The sequence below is a fragment of the Malus domestica genome, chromosome 08 (assembly GCF_042453785.1).
Source record: "Malus domestica chromosome 08, GDT2T_hap1".
NCBI lineage: Eukaryota > Viridiplantae > Streptophyta > Magnoliopsida > Rosales > Rosaceae > Malus > Malus domestica.
Window position 1 is genome coordinate 11652014 of NC_091668.1, and position 16607 is coordinate 11668620.

General features: G+C 36.6%; 1 protein-coding gene and 2 long non-coding RNA genes across 3 annotated transcripts; 1 reads left to right on the forward strand and 2 right to left on the reverse strand.

Annotated features, from left to right (window-relative positions):
* The first annotated feature begins 790 nt into the window (after positions 1 to 790).
* On the forward strand, positions 791 to 4261 carry LOC103408474 (putative disease resistance RPP13-like protein 1). The gene has a single exon (XM_029107005.2). It carries the CDS (start codon positions 791 to 793, stop codon positions 4259 to 4261), a length of 3471 nt encoding a protein of 1156 aa, XP_028962838.2.
* Positions 4262 to 10347: 6086 nt separating this feature from the next.
* LOC139198186 (uncharacterized) lies at positions 10348 to 11046 on the reverse strand. The gene is made up of 2 exons (XR_011583455.1): positions 10933 to 11046; positions 10348 to 10474 (listed from the first exon to the last, which is right to left on the reverse strand). It is a non-coding gene; the product is annotated as an uncharacterized lncRNA (long non-coding RNA).
* Positions 11047 to 11376: 330 nt separating this feature from the next.
* Positions 11377 to 12416, reverse strand: LOC139198187 (uncharacterized). The gene is made up of 6 exons (XR_011583456.1): positions 12280 to 12416; positions 12141 to 12185; positions 11955 to 12030; positions 11775 to 11848; positions 11600 to 11700; positions 11377 to 11512 (listed from the first exon to the last, which is right to left on the reverse strand). It is a non-coding gene; the product is annotated as an uncharacterized lncRNA (long non-coding RNA).
* Between the last annotated feature and the right edge of the window lie 4191 nt (positions 12417 to 16607).

Below are 16607 nucleotides of genomic sequence, written 5' to 3' on the forward strand. Positions count from 1 at the left end.
AAGGCAGACAATCCTTGTCCTCAATGGAGGAAGATGAAACTTCGACGAAAGTCACGGAATCCCCTTCTCAATGTATACATATACATACATACATACACACATACATACATATATATATATATATATATATATATATATATATATATATATATATATATATATTGTGTGTGTTAGTTACACTGTTTTGCATTCTTTCCAAGTCCAACAACAATTCACACGTAAAGCTGGAAGCAATAGATTATAGATCTCTGTCTGGATGGTCAGTCGTTGAATGGAATCCGAGAGAAAAAAAAGCCGGTCATGAACATTTTAATCATTTATTATACACCTAGAAGCTAGACCTAGTTTCATATTAGATACAAGAGCATTATACATATGGTAATATGTAAACTTTTTCATGATACAATTAAGACTTATTTTTAGCTATGTCTTTTGAAATTCAATTTTAATCTTATTTTACTTTCTGTAATTCAAAAATCGTCACTTTACTTTTTGACATTAACAAGTCTCTTCACTTTGCCTTCTGAAACATAGCTTTGAACCCAGTTTGTTCCCCTAAAAATTGAAAGTCTACAACTAACATTTGAGTTCAATTAATTGGTATATACATTTGAGTATCACCTGATAAAAATAAGACAACAAGTAATTGGTATATACATTTGAGTATCACCTGCTCGGTATTAATGTGAAAAAAATCTGTATCTTGCTGTCCTAATCATTTATACGAATCAAATGATACTGTCCATAATAAGCGTTGGAGGAGGAAACGTAGGTGGGAACAGTTGTGGCCATGGCTGAGTTGGTGGGCGGAGCTTTTCTCTCTTCTTTCCTCTCTGTTTTGTTCAACCGGATGGCTTCCCGTCCCGTCCTCGATTTCATCTCTGGGAAGAAAAACAACAACGAGCTGCTCATGAAGGAGTTGAGGATCAAGTTGCTCACTGCTAACAAGCTGGTTGACGATGCCGAGGAGAAGCAGATGAGAAGCTCCACCGTGAGGAAGTGGCTCGACGATCTCAAAGATGCTATCTACTGTGTAGGAGAGTTGCTGGATGAGATCAACACTGAAGCTCTTCGACGCCAGCTGGAAGGTGACGATGACCATTCTCCTGCAGCTACCAGCAGCACAAGCTGGATCATGAGATCAGTATTCAAGTCTTCTTCTCCGTCCGATGAATTTCACAACTCTCTTGAACAGAAGATATCAAACATTCTGTGGGTGTTAGACCTCATTCTCAATGAAAAAGACGTTCTTGGTCTAAAAGAAGGAGTTCAACATAGACCACAAGACACAACTCGTCAAACTACTTCTCGGGTCGATGAGTCTGGCGTCTTCGGAAGGGAAAAAGACAGAGAAACGATTCTTAAAGCATTGCGTTCGGATCATACGACTGGCGCTAAGATAGGAGTTCTTCCCATCGTGGGCATGGGAGGCATCGGGAAGTCCACCCTTGCTCAACTTGTGTACAAAGATGTCAAGGATGACTTTGATGTCCAAGCATGGGTTTGCGTCGGAGAAGAATTTGGTATTCTTCAAATAGCGCAAACAATATATGGGAGGATCATGGATCAAACTTGCGGGATCACAGATCTGGATCTGCTTTCTGAAAGGTTGGAGAAGGTTTTGACAGGAAAAAAGTTCCTCTTCGTTCTTGATGATGTTTGGAGTGAGGACTATCTTCTTTGGAATAACTTGATGACTCACTTCAATAGTTGCGGAGTACGCGGAAGTAAGATCATTGTCACAACACGCCAAAGACGCGTTGCATCTATCACCTGGCCTCTTTCAACACATTATCTACAGGAAATATCCGAGGACGATTCTTGGTTGTTATTTGCAAAGCATGCCTTCACGGAAGACAGTGTTATTACTGCCCATCCGTATCTTGAAGTCATTGGAAGGCAAATTGTTAAGAAGTGTCAAGGCCTTCCTTTAGCTATAAAATCAGTAGGGGGGTTGTTACACTCTGTTTTGAATCCAAGGGAATGGGAAAAGATATTGAAGAGCGACTTATGGGAGTTGCCAAACGATAAGGTTTTGCCGGCTCTACGGTTAAGTTACCAATATCTTCCACCACATCTCAAGCGTTGTTTTGCTTATTGTTCGATATTTCCAAAAGGTTACAAATTTTATAAATCAAAGTTGATCTTATTGTGGATGGCCGAAGACCTCTTACAATCCAACGAGGAGGGCGTATTGTATCCAAAAGAAGTTGGAAGTGATTACTTTGATATTCTATTATCAAGGTCTTTCTTTCAACATTCACAGTGGGGTTTCACCATGCATGACCTTATGAATGATTTAGCAAAGTTTGTAGCTGGAGAATTTTGTTTAAGATTGGAGGAAAATCAGCCGCCCAACAAAAATTTATGCAAAACTCGTCACTTTTCATTCATGAAATTTGGAGGTCATGGCATTCAGAAATTTGAGGCGCTGGATGAGGCTAAGCATTTGCACACCTTCCTACAACTTGAATCCGACTATGGAGACTGCAATAAGTTGGTATTGAACTACACGCTTGTTGATTTATTACCAAATCTACCATGTTTAAGAGTGCTCCAGTTATTAGGTGGTGTTATCGTTGAGTTGCCTAGCTCAATTGGCAACTTAAAACAATTAATGCATTTGGAAGTGTCGAACACTAAAATAACAGAATTACCTGAGACGGTGTGCACCTTGTACAATTTACAGACCTTGATATTGTTTGGTAGTTTTTATCTGATTCAACTACCATCCAATTTGGGAAGGCTAATCAACTTGCGCCATCTCAATTTCAGTCACGCAAGGATCAAAAAGATGCCTGCAGGGATGTGTAATTTGAAAAATCTCCAAACATTACGCGATTTTGTGGTGGACAAACAAACAGCTCAAAGGATTGGAGAGTTAAAAGAACTTCAGCAATTGTGCGGAACACTTCAAATCTTAGGAGTTGGTAACGTTAAGGGGAATGCTCTGGAGGCAGATATCATGAGCAACAAGGAGTATCTGGATGAACTTGTTTTGAGATGGGGAAGAGGTGATGATGATGATGATGCTAGTAATCATGATCCAGAAAATGACACAGAAGTGCTCAACAAGCTCCAACCTCATACAAACCTTGAAGAACTTGAGGTTTATTCTTACGGGGGTTTACGATTTCCAGGTTGGTTAGGAGATCCGTATTTCTCTAAACTATCTTGTATTAAACTCGTAGATTGCAAACATTGCTGCTTATTGCCACCACTTGGGCAACTACCCTCCCTCAAAGAGCTTTGTGTTCGAGGGATAAATAACGTGGTTGAGATTGGTAGCGAGTTTTACGGTAATGATAATTGTGGGATTACTCCATTTAGATCTCTACAACAATTGTCCTTGAGAGATATGTTGGAGTGCGAAAAGTGGTCATATTATGATGGAACCGGAGGTAACAGAAAAGACGGCACAATAATGTTTCCTAATCTTCGTCGGCTTGATCTGAAAAATTGTCCCAAGCTGACTGAGATATTACCGTTGGAGAAGCTGCAAAGTCTTGAAAGGGTAGAATTGTGTGGTCTGGAGTCCTTCAGTGGTTCACTTTCACATGTGGAATCTGAATGCCCTCAATTCCTTTCCCTCGTTCACTTGGGAATAGACAACTGCCCAAATTTTGTATGTTTTCCAGATGGAGGGATGGATGCGCCCAAATTGGAGGAGCTGCTTATCTCTCGATGCAAGAAGTTGAGGTCGTTGCCAGAACAAATGCATACCCTTCTACAGTCTCTTCAGAAACTAGGAGTATTCGGCTGTCCAGAAGTGGAATCATTTCCTCATGGAGGGTTGCCGTCAAATTTACGAGTCCTTCGTCTTGAGTGTTGTAGAAAACTCACTGCAAACCGCCCACTGTGGGGTTTAACAAGACTCAACTCTCTTAGAAATTTGGAAATTATTTTCACTGAAAAAGGTGGAGAAGAAATGGGATGTTCGTTTCCGGAAGAGGGTTTGCTGCCCGCCACTCTCACTAGTCTCTCCATCGGCTTTCATCCAAATCTTACAACCATCCAAGGCAAGGTTTTGAGACAACTCACCTCTCTTGAACACCTCACAATAGAAGGATGCCCGGAGCTCCAGGGCTTTCCAGAAGAAGCGCCCAAATCTCTGAAAAGCTTGACTATTTCGGAGTGCCCTAATATCGGGTGCTTGCCAGGAGAATGGCTTCCCACATCTCTTTCTCGACTGGAAATCCGGAGGTGTCCGCTGTTAGAAGAACGATTCCGAAGAGAGACCCCAAAATATATATCAGCATGAATGTCCGCATCGAGTGGAAATCCTTTGTATGACCCAAAACACTTTAGTTGGATACTTTTCTGATGGTTATTTTTTGTTTCTTTTTTTTACAAGGAAAACTAATGAAAAGAGCTTGGAAACTTTGAGTTTTAATGATAAGAACAAAATAAAGGGTAAAGTGAATAGTACCAGGTTTGACTTTTTAGTGTAAAAATGTGATTTTTCGTTAAAGTGAACAGTACCGCGAGCTTTCGTTAAAACTTCCCTTTTTTCAGTATGTTTGGTTAGTACTCCAACTCCAGGCTCATTATCATTGTATGCAAGCTGTCTCGATCCATTCGATTTGTGTTGCCAGTTTAATCAAACGATCTTTAATGAAAAGAATTTAGACTAAATTTAATTTAATCAAAAATCATTTTAAGTTATTATTTAACTAAAAGAACTTCATATTTAATCATAAGAACAAACTAACTTATATTAGGTCCTGCAAACAGTATCAAACATGGGCTGAATTAAAAAGCCCAACATGCAATTTTTTTTTCCAGCCATGCCCCTGACAGAAACGTCATTCTGTCAGCCCAATTCCGTTAGAAATAAATTTTCCTTTATTTACAAGTATGTCACCACCTCCTCAAAGCCCAAATATTATATGAAAATGAAAATTTTAAAAGTTTCCATGAATTCTCCCATCAGGATGTCCCTAATTGTAGCATTAAGTGATTTGACTCTTAAATAAATACAAAAATAAGCTATTATCATCAATGTTACCTATTATTCATGTTTGGGTGAAGTGCCGATTTAGTTCCTGAACTATCACTTTAGTGAAAATTAGGTCTCTGAATTAATTTTTTCGGTAAAATAAGTCCCTAAATGCATTAGAAATTGCTAATTTCATCCCTACTATTATATTCAAAGCTATTTTATCCAATTTTTCGTCAACTTAAGTCACTTGACATATTTTAGAGTAATACCATCATTTTCTCGTCTATAAATGCTTAACATTTCATATAGGTTGCGAATTTAATATCTAATTTACCCTCAAAAGTTAACTTACATTATTTCTTTATGAAAAATTACCAATTTCTCCTCGAAAGTTAACTCCATACACTATTTCTTTATGAAAAACTACTAATCTACCCTCCAATGTGTATAACATACAAGTAACGTGACTTATATTGACGGAAAATTGAATATAGTGGCTTCGAATATAATATTAGAGATGTAATTGGCAAATTTTTATAATTCAGGGACTAATTTTTCTTAAAAAAAATAGTTTAGGGACCTAATTTTCACTAAGGTGATAATTCAGAGACTAAATTGGTAATTTACCCTTCATGTTTTAAATAGGAATGCATCTTAATAATCAAGCAGCATGAATAAAATCAAATTAATCTTATAGTTCGACTACAAAACAAAAATAGCACATGAAATTAAAATTACATAGTAGCAATATCCCATACAAGTCGCCTTGTTATTTTTTTTTGGGTAAATTACATAGTAGCCCCTCAGGTTTGAGGTCTATTACAACCCCATACAACATCTTTAAAACATTTCACTTTCATACCTCAAGTACTATTTTATTTCAAAATAATACCTCCGTTACATTTTCCATCCATTGATCTGTTAAGTGCTGACGTGACTGTCACATTTATGCCACGTGGCTGCCAAATATGTGCCACGTGGTAAAAAAAAAGAAAGTTTTAAAACCTTAATTTTCTAAATTAAAAAAAAAATCTAAAACCCGTAACCCCCCACCCTGTAAGCAAACCCAGAAACCCCCTACCCCGCAACAAACCTAGAAACCTGCAACCCCCCTCTGCATTTATCTGCTGCTTCCCGTCTTCTCCCTCCCTCGCTGATCAAATCCAACGATCCAAACCCCCCAACTTTTCTCTCCGCACCCCAAAACCCATTATTCCCAACCCCCCCCCCCCCCCAAAACCCTCAATCCACACCCACAAATTCCTAAATGGACCATCGTCGGCCTCCCCGCACAGTCAGCGACCCTCACCGGTTCTTTTTTCTACGGTTCCTGCCTCACCGACCCGCTGTGCGATTCCGACCTCAACTGGCTCCAGTGCGTCCCTTGCTCCTATTGCTACCAACAATCTGACCCGGTTGTCAACCCAGCCGGATCTTACAGGAGTCGTAGAGCTTGGAGGGAGGAGAGGGAGGGGATGAAGGTCGGGGAAGATGGGTTGCCGATGAGTTCGCAATGTCGTGGGGGGGGTTGCAGAGGCGTCGGCCGTGGAAAGAGAAAAGAGGGAGGGTTATTTGGGGGTTGCGGGGGTGGGGGGATGGGGTGTTAAGGTTGCAGGGAAAGGGAAAGGCTTGGGAAGAAGATAGGTTGTTTTTTTGTTTTTTTTTTTTTTGAGAAGATTCAATTTTTTTTTTTTTTAAAAAAAAAAATTTTGCCACGTGGCACATAGGTGGCAGCCACATGGTACAAATATGGCAGCCACGTCAGCACTTAACGGATCAATAAATAGAAAATATAATGGAGGTACTATATTGAAATAACATAGTAGGTGAGGTATGAAAGTGAAATGTTTTAAAGATGTTGTATAGAGTTGTAATTGAAGGGAAAATTAAGAGATTCTAGAATGGGATTTCAAATAGACTATCATGCATATACAAATCATATTGAATATACGAAAGCAGCGGAAGCATTTATAACATATTATCAAAGCTATAGTCATGCAAATCCCCTTCAAGGTTCATATGTTTATATATAATGCATCAAAACATTTTAAAGAACCAAGAACAAAGTGAAGGTTAGTCTTATACCTCTTGATCTAGACTTGAGACCAAGGATGGACCACCTCCAAGCCCTTTGCTCCTTGAAATCCTTGAGCCTAGCTTCCCTCCTTGCCTCCTCCACTTTGATAGAATGAGTGCTCCTAGGTTCTCTTCAAGTTTCCAAAGTAGGAAACCTCTAAAGATCATCACCCACTAGTGTAGTGAGAAGGATGAAGGAATAACCAAAAGGGTGTAAGAGATGTTAGTAAAAACCCCCTTTGGTGGCCGGCCTTTGTGTAGTTTAGAGAGCTATTTTTCTTTTGCCTCTTTGTTGTTTTAACACACAAAAACCCTAATGAACTTTATCTCTATAAAGTTGCTTATATAGACAAAAGAAACCTAGTCAACAACTTGACTAAATATCTCACATTTCCTTACTTAAAGTGGCCGGCCCCTTTGTGTTGTTTTTGGGCTTTGGGCTTTTATTATTTCAAGTCATCCAATGCTTGAATAAAAGCCCAATGGGTTTAGGCCCAATTGGCCTAATTAAACCCGAACGTTTCTTCAAGCCAAAAACGATCTTTATCGCTTTTATGATTTCTTTACACTTTTCTAAATTAATCACAACACATAATTAATCCAATTAATTGTTTCCATCATCCATTAATTACTCACCACAATAGTGTTTTGGTGAACAATCTTTTAGGTTCTAATTAGCAAGGCAGTGAGGTGATTGACATCAATCCAATTGCTTCAATCACTTAGTGAATTGAAACTTCATTTTAATTCACCTTTCTTCTTTGACGACAACATTTAATCATCTAGAAGATCTCACAAGCTATGAGTGACATCTAACCATATGTCATAGCTACCCAAGCTAATGTAGAAGTTTATTCGAAGAACCTAGTCAGTTGGAATTACAATGTAATTCAATCATTCTCTAATACAATACTCTCAATCACATCATTAGGTTATGGATATATCATGTCAAACCCCTAATGTGATTATTCCTTCTTATATGATCCAATTGAGTCGTATAGGAACGCTTTCCTTTATTACACTCGATACTTCGGCCGAAGATTCCCGAATCATATCTTAGAGTATTCTTCCTCTCTTAACGAGGATTAGAGATTCCTTGTTGCGCATATACTTGCCTTCATGACTAAGTGGCTTAACCCCAACTATGTCGTTGACATTCTGATAGAGTGACGTTGACATAATCAAAGATTAAGTACTTAACCACAAGACAACGACGATGCCTCAGGTCAAAGGACTACTTACATTATTCCAACCATTAGAGTTACTTGCTTGACATGTGAGCAGACCTCCATGCAAGTACTCTCTTTCGATTGTGTTCAGTGAACTCATTCCCTTAATGAGCACCTACATACTTGTCTTAGTGTCACAACACGAATGGGATGAGACTTTCCATCCTTCCAATTGAAGCGGACACAGTATGTACCGGTCTAAGCATTGTCAGTGTCCCTCCGACAATCCAACGACCAGGAACCTTTTGGACATAATGATTATGTGAAGAAGGTCTCTGTAGTCTAACTTCATTAGATTACTTCTTCAATCGATCCATTGTCCATGGATCCACTATTCAGGACATATATCGTTTATTGAGATAGTCCTAATTAGTATCTTTGCCATTTGATGTATAAGAATCATCCATACATCGATTCATTTGTCCTGAAAGATTTCTTCCAAAGATTGACTTTCAGGGCATATTTCCAACAGTAATAGACCTCAAACCTGAGGGGCTACTATGTAATTTACCCTTTTTTTTATACAAATCAATTTGGAAATCTTATTATTATCTTTCTCATCATGTAATGTTGCACGATAATTTCAACTGTTTATCTTTAGGTCATCATTTAAAAATCTTCTCTACTACAAAGCTAAATGCATTCAAAAGTTTTTGCTCATGTAACGATTATTCAATAATTCTTTTGAACACTGAAATTATGAAAATATTATTCTCAAATGGTTTGACGATATCTTGTTTGGTTCTTTTGTTGCAAAGTTGCTCTTTAAAGAGTGACCTAGATAATAAACGGTTTTGATCATTGAATGACATTGCTTGATCATAAAAAAAGAAATGAGAAAGTAGAAAGAAAAATAATTTTACAATAGACTAACCAAAATAAATTAGTTCAAATTTGCTTTTGACGAGAATTGAACCTAAGACTTCTCACGTGAAAGCAATAATACTAGAATGTGAAGTTTTTTGGTAAAAGAAATAAAGGAAATAAAATAGCTGGCATGACATCATACTCACCAATCACGATGTATATGTTCCATACATGTGGGGTCTTGGCCTTTCATTTTTCCTTAGAGAGTTTTAATAAAACACTTCCAATACTGTTCATTTTTAACGAAAAACCACATTTTTACCTTTACCTGTCACTATTCACTATACCTTTAAAAATGACTTTTCGTTAAAAGAGAAGTTTTTTTGAACTTTTCGTTAGCTTTCCTTTTTCCTTATCCGGTCTATTATTAAGCTAGGTTAGGTTCGGGCATTGTTAGCAAGTGGTACATTACATTTTCATGGAAGCATAATCATGATTCATGAAGAGGAAAAAGGAAATACAAAGCTCCAATCATCCAATGGCTTATGAGTTATAGCACAATCACGATTCACTTGTCGCTCTGTTGTAGCAAATCAATTCTTTATACAAGTCACCTTGTTATTCAATTTAGTTTTTAATCAAAACAATCACTTCTATTTTTTTTTTAATTTACAACAAATTCATATGATTATTGAAAATTATTTTGTAAAGTACTACAGAGTTGTAATTATTTAAACTTTCATCTCATTCTATCAAATTCGCCAAAGTACTAGAGATAAATAAATTTACTTACACCCACCTAGGCTCCCATCTAGGCTTTGCCTAGGCCCCAGTCCATCACCCAATAAGCGTCTAGCGTCTTATAGAACCATGAGAAATAGGTGTTTTTATTCAATTTCATAAATAGTATATAACTAGAAAGATTTTCCCGCGCTTTGCTGCGAGATTAGAAATTGTGTGAAAAATTATGTTTTACAGGTATAAACACATTAACTTATATCACATCTGATTAAATCAAGCAATCTCTAAACATGAGAAATGGATCTTAGAAAGTATAAATCCTACCTCATAATATTAATACAATTAACAAATTCTCAGTGCATGATCACAAAAAGGTATTGAAAAGTAATTCAATTTCTAAATTTCAAAAATGGTAAAGATAAAAAAAGTCTTAAGTTCTCAGTTCTCACCATAACGAAATTTATGATATAATTTTAACATGAACTCGGGTTTTATTTCGGCCACCAGCATTATAAAGCTAGAGACTTCAACATGTGCAAGCAAACAACTGAATTAGACGCAAGCCTAACTTCTATTTAACCAAATCAAAAAAGCAATCACGATCAAATTAACCACTCTTATTCCCATATGTAGAAGCTATCCTTTGTTTTGCCTTTGTGAGCAATGCACTTTTCACTCTCTACACACAAAATGAACACACTCAAAATGATCAGCAACATTAAAAAACTTAATAAATTATATGCATACATTACTATATATGTATTTGGACTTAAAAGTATAAAAATTTACTACAGATTAACAAAAGAAGTAATTATGAATTGGAATTAAATGATATTGTAGTTGTTAAAAAAAATACCTTACCAATTTTTACAAATAGCATCATAAATTGTTAAAAAAATAACTGCACTGAAATATCTAATTACTCAAATTTATAATTCTATTAAAACACATCACTGAAAACCCCACGGAGAGAGGTGCATATTCCTAACCTTGCACAGTTAAATTTGCATTTTGTTTGAGGGGAGAAAAATGTTCAGAACTGATAAGTCAATGGTTAAATAGGTTTACTCTGGTGTCAAATATTTTTTAATATATACATAATGCTGTCTATTTAAATCAACATTGATTCTTGCATACCTTCGGTTATATAATGTTTGGAGTTGAATGTATGTATACCCAAATGGGAATAATTCTTTATCCGAAACTTAGAACAAACCAACTCATCCGAGAACGCAATGGAACTTAGATGCAACTCCAATTTAATCAATGTAAATTATTATACTTAAACAATGTGATCAAACTTAATCAAAACTCCAAATCCACCAAAAATTTAAATTTCTCACCTTGAGTACAGAGGGCTTCAGAAAATGATGGCATTCTAGCCTGGAAATAAAATCCCTAAAATCAGAAAAAATGAAATTTGCATATAGAATTCACAGTTCTAAACACAAAATTACCCACACCAAATCGGCTAGAGAACTTCCCCACTAAACTCAAACAAAATCAACTCCAAACTTAATTAAATTTGTTTTCTTTTCCAAAGCTTGTCTCAATCTGCAACATCATGACCAAATCAAAACCCCCCAAACAAATTGCAGGCATTTCCGAAAACCCAATTCACTCATCGCAAAACAATCAGTAAAGTGTGTACCTTTGAGCAAATTTCTCAGCTCTAGTTGGAGCATCAAGAACTGATGCATCGGACTCAGCTCTTTTCCTGCCGAAAACCAATCAAAACCATTAACGAAAAACCCAAGAAATTAAGATTTATGATGGAGGTTGGGGAAAGGATGAGGATTATCACTTGAAGGAGGGGGTGGAGTTGTATAGGAGCACGATCCAGGAGAGCTCAGTGGGAGTGGGCGGGGATTGTCGGAGGGGAATCTGTAGGGGATGGTGCATGCTCTGTAGTTGAATTCGATCGGCATCGTGAGCAGTGGAAATAAAGAGTGAATTAAAAGAATAATCAGAGAGCTTACCTCTGCAGTTGTTGCCACTGCGCCTTCATGTTTCACCCACTCATGTGAAGATGCAAACTTCAATCTATCCAAAACTGCAAGATCCAAACATAAACCCCAATATTACAATTCTTTTCAACTTAATTACCCAAAAACAATAAACTTTAAAATACCCCAAATACATAACACCCCTAAATTCACCATCGTCTTTGACAAACGAAACTCAGCTCTCAGCGACGGCGACATTCGGTTCCAGCGAGTTGTCAAAGGTGATCGGCTAGCACAAAAATCGACCCCATCAATACTCACATCCCAAATTTCACAATTTTTATCCAAATTGATGCAAAATGAAAACCCATCAAAATCAGGGAAGAAGATGAGTTTTACCCGAGGAATCAAGCTTAACATATATCTTATGGGTTCTTCCTTTACCTGCACAGAAAGTCAAAAATTAAAAACCCACAAACCAAAAACTTAAAAAAATAAAAATTCAAATTTCTTTCTCCAGAGATTATGACCAAGAAACCTGAAGAGATCTCCGATGGGTTTCCAAAGGTGAGGTCGAAATGAAGGAGATGTTGTCCAACGGATGGGGAGGAAGAAGGAAGGAAGAACAACACATCGTTTCTATTTTTCCAGAAAAATATCTGCACAAATTTTGACTGGTTTGTCGTTCTTAGCAAGAAAGCGAGAGAGAGAGACGAAGAACTCGAGATCAGAGCCAGAAAACGTGAGGATTGAGAGGAAGAAAAGCGTTTGTGAGACACGGATCGAAAAGGATGGAAGGCTCCAGAAGACCAACGCGTCGACATCCTATGGACGCAGACGGACTCGTGGCGCAAAACTGAGAATTCACTATAGAGAAGCCAAAACAAAAGGAGCACGATGACCAACATGTGTGAAACATGGCACAAATGAAATTAAACAAATCAAGCAGGGGCAAAATGGGTATCACACTGTGCTTATAAACAGTGTTTTAGGCGTTTTTCTCTTTTAGTATATATATAATTTTGCAATAGTTTCAGCAATAGTGTGCATTATTTTTTGTTCACATCTATAATTAGTGTGAGTTATTTTGTATTAGTTCCATGAATAGTGTTTATTTTGTTATTTTTCATAAATAGTGTGAGTTATTTTACTTTCAGAAATAGTACGAGTTATTATGTTGTAGTTCAAGAAATAGTGTGGGTTATTTTAGTTCACTTTAAAAAATAGTGTAGGTTATAATGTTGTTTCAGAAATAGTGTGGGCTAGTTTGGTTCACTTTCAGAAAATAGTGTGAGTTATTTTATTGTAGTTCAAGAAATAGTGATTCACTGTTAGAAATAGTTTAGAAATAATGTTTATTTTGCTCCCTTGCATAAATAGTATGAGTTATTTTGGTTCAGCAATAGTGTGCATTATTTTTTGTTCAAATCCAGAATTAGTGTGAGTTATTTTGTATTAGTTTTAGAAATAGTGTCTATTTTGTTATTTTTCATAAATAGTGAGTTATTTTACTTTCAGAAATAGTACGAGTTATTATGTTGTAGTTTAAGAAATAATGTGGGTTATTTTAATTCACTTTCAAAAATAGTATGGGTTATAATTTTGTCATTTCAGAAATAGTGTAGGTTAGTTTGGTTCACTTTCAGAAATAGTGTGAGTTATTTTGTTGCAGTTCAAGAAATAATAGTTCATTGTCAGAAATACTTCAGAAATAATGTTTATTTTGCTCCCTTGCATAAATAGTATGAGTTATTTTGGTTTGGTTTCATAAATAGTGTGAGTTCGTTGTAGTTCCAAAAATAGTATGAACGAGAAAATATGACCGCGCGTTGCTGTGGGACTTGAATGCATCACCTTGAACTGCATGAATAAGACACATTTTAGTCGGATAATAGGGGTATTTATAGGATGGTGGCCGGCCCTATTGTTGTGTATGTTTAGATGCCATGGATGTGAATAAATAATCAAATATCTTGCCATTAACATGACAATTATTTCTAAATTAAATAGGAAGTTTTGAGAGTTAACTTTTGAATAAAATCAATAAGGGATTGATGAGGAGTGATGAGAGAGATTTGAATAAATACCATATTGATTACCTTTGACTCTTCCTTGATTTAGCTGTTATTGTCCATTGCATGCGCGTGAGAATCAATGTGTTCCTCGAGGGTAATCTTTCTTTCTTTTTTACCCAAAAATTCACGAGTCACCTCCATAGTTTTTTGAATTATTTTTAGCTCCACATGCATCATTCTTGCGGACATACATTCGACGCGAGTACCTAACGCGTCACTAAAGTTAAACTTAAAGTTTTTCTTAGATTAAAAAAAAAAACAAAAAAAGAAGTGCAAATTTTGGTTGTTGGAGAAAAAGGAGGTGGGAACACTGGGAAAGATATTTGATTAGATAAACGTTTCGTCCATAAAAAAAATTAGGTAAAAGTTAAAAATCTCCAATTGGCGGATCCTATAAAATGCATTGCATTTTCCAACTTTAATATTTTAGCACCAAAACAAAACTCATTGAAACATCCCAAGTGAGAAAAGTTGACGGAGATCTAGACGCATACGCCAAATGACAGACCCCATAAAACGCGTTGCATTTTCCAACTTAAATATTTTAGCATCAAAACAAGACTTATTGAAACGTTCCAAGTGAGAAAAGTAGACGGAGATCTGAGCGCATACAAAAAAAACTAGTTATTAGTTTATAGAATGCAGTGCAGTTGAAGAAGGAAAGTGGGTGGAAAACACTAGAAAGTAACAGAGCCCATATAACGCGTCATCTGAACTACATTTTTTCGTCTTTTGAAAATTTGGGACGTCTTTGCCATGATTTTATCCGGAAAAGCACTTTTCTTTTGCACATATACAAAATTAATTTAAAATTTTAACTATTAAGCAAAGTCCCCAAGTTGAACTAGCCATAGTAGCAAAATCAAAGTAAAACTCATTCCCACAACCCACACTCTTTCTTCATCCTTCAGTTTCCCATCCAACCATACAGTTGTGACCATGGCTGGGTTGGTTGGCGGAGCTTTTCTCTCTTCTTTCCTCTTTGTTTTGTGTTGGAAGTATGCCCACAAAGCCACTCATTTGATGTAATAGCTTTTTGGAATACTTATTGTATTAAACTTTTATATGTTTAATGAAGGGCAAAGCTTATTGATAATCACTATTTATTGTATCATGTGTTTAAGCAATAAGGGAATCCAAGGAATGTATTTGTTCTAAGAGAGAAGTGATCTAATGAGTTAGATTATCGAGACCTCTCTTATGTTCATTCCTAAAACGTTCCTAGCCATAGGATTGCCAATTGGGCATTGACAATCCGCTAAGGTTAGTATGTGTTATGTTGACTCAAACGTGAGTATGAACTAGTCTCAAGTCATTTGGTGTTGGACACTGAGACAAACACATAGGTGCTCGAAAGAGTAATCGAGTACACTGAACGTCGATCAAAAGAGAGTTCGAACATACATGTCATGTATGAACTCTAAAGTTGCAATATGCAAAGTAGTCCTTTGACCTGAGGCATCATAGATGTCTAATGGTTAGGTCCTTGATCTTTGATCATGTCAATGGCATTCCTTCGGATTGTCCACGGCATTGTTGGGGTCAAGCTATCTAGTCATGTAGGCATATGAATGCACAACAAGGGATCTCTAACCTTCCATGGTGGAAGGAGAATACTCTAAGATATGATTCTAAAGTCTTTGGCCAAAGCATATGAATATGACTTAGGAAGTTTGTTCCAAATCATATTCAAAGGAATCATATAGGAAAGTATCACATTGGATAGTAGACATGAAACAAACTATCACTTAAAACAATGTGATTAAGAGTATTGTATTAGAGAAGGACCGTATTGCATTGTAGTTGTAACTGGATAGGTTCTCCAACCAATTCTACTTAGCTTGGGTAACCATGATATGCTGCTAGGTGTCACTCATGGTTTGTGGAAGCCCTGAAGATTAGCAAACACTAATCTTAAGGGAGAATTGAAATGTGGTTTCAATTCACAATCGATCGTTAAGAGTAACATCGCCCACTGCCTCGCTAATTGGAACCTAATGGATCGCACACCACATAAGGATGTTAGTGAAGAAATTATATGAAATGGATAAGCAATTAAATGGTTTAATTGAAGAATGGTCAAGATTAATTAATTGGTTAATTAATTATACGAAAGGTTCATATTGGGCTTATATGTTGGTTTTGGGTTTCGGGGCCCAAAAGTGTTTTGGTCCACAAGGCCCATTATGTTTAAGTTGTATGACAACTAAAACAAAATGGGCAAATTAGCCCAATAACAAGGAGAGGCCGGCCATTAGGGTGAATGGGCAAGCTTGCTTAATTACAAGTTTGCCACTCACCAAAGAAAATGTTATAAAAGCAACTTTATAGCAATTTTCTCATTAGGGTTTTCTAATAGAAATTGGGTGAAACATTTTCTCTCTTTTTCTACATAGAGGCCGGCCACTTAGAGGATTTTTACTAGCATCTAAAATCTCTCTAAGTCATCCATATCATCTTCACAATATACAACCTTGGTGAAGAGACTTAGAGACTTCAAGCTTTTGATGTTTTTGGAGAACAAATCATTTTTCCTCTAATCATCAAAGGAGCACTAAAGGGAGGAAAACACAAGGAGGATTCAAGGAGCTTGGAGGTGACTTGAAGGCCCTCCACTTGGGTGAATCCCTTGTGTAAACAAGGATGAGCTTCAAGGGTAAAGAATCACTAAATCTTTACTTCTCTTTAATTTTGTTAAAGAGTTTATTTTGGTTCACCATATACTAGGCTTTGAAAGTCATGGGTTTTATGAATTGTTTTTGGATGCATGCCTACTTTAAAGTGTTGATAG

Bases quoted from the DNA above. Each gene is read 5' to 3' on its own strand.
- LOC103408474 (XM_029107005.2), top strand. From the start codon at position 791: ATGGCTGAGTTGGTGGGCGGAGCTTTTCTCTCTTCTTTCCTCTCTGTT.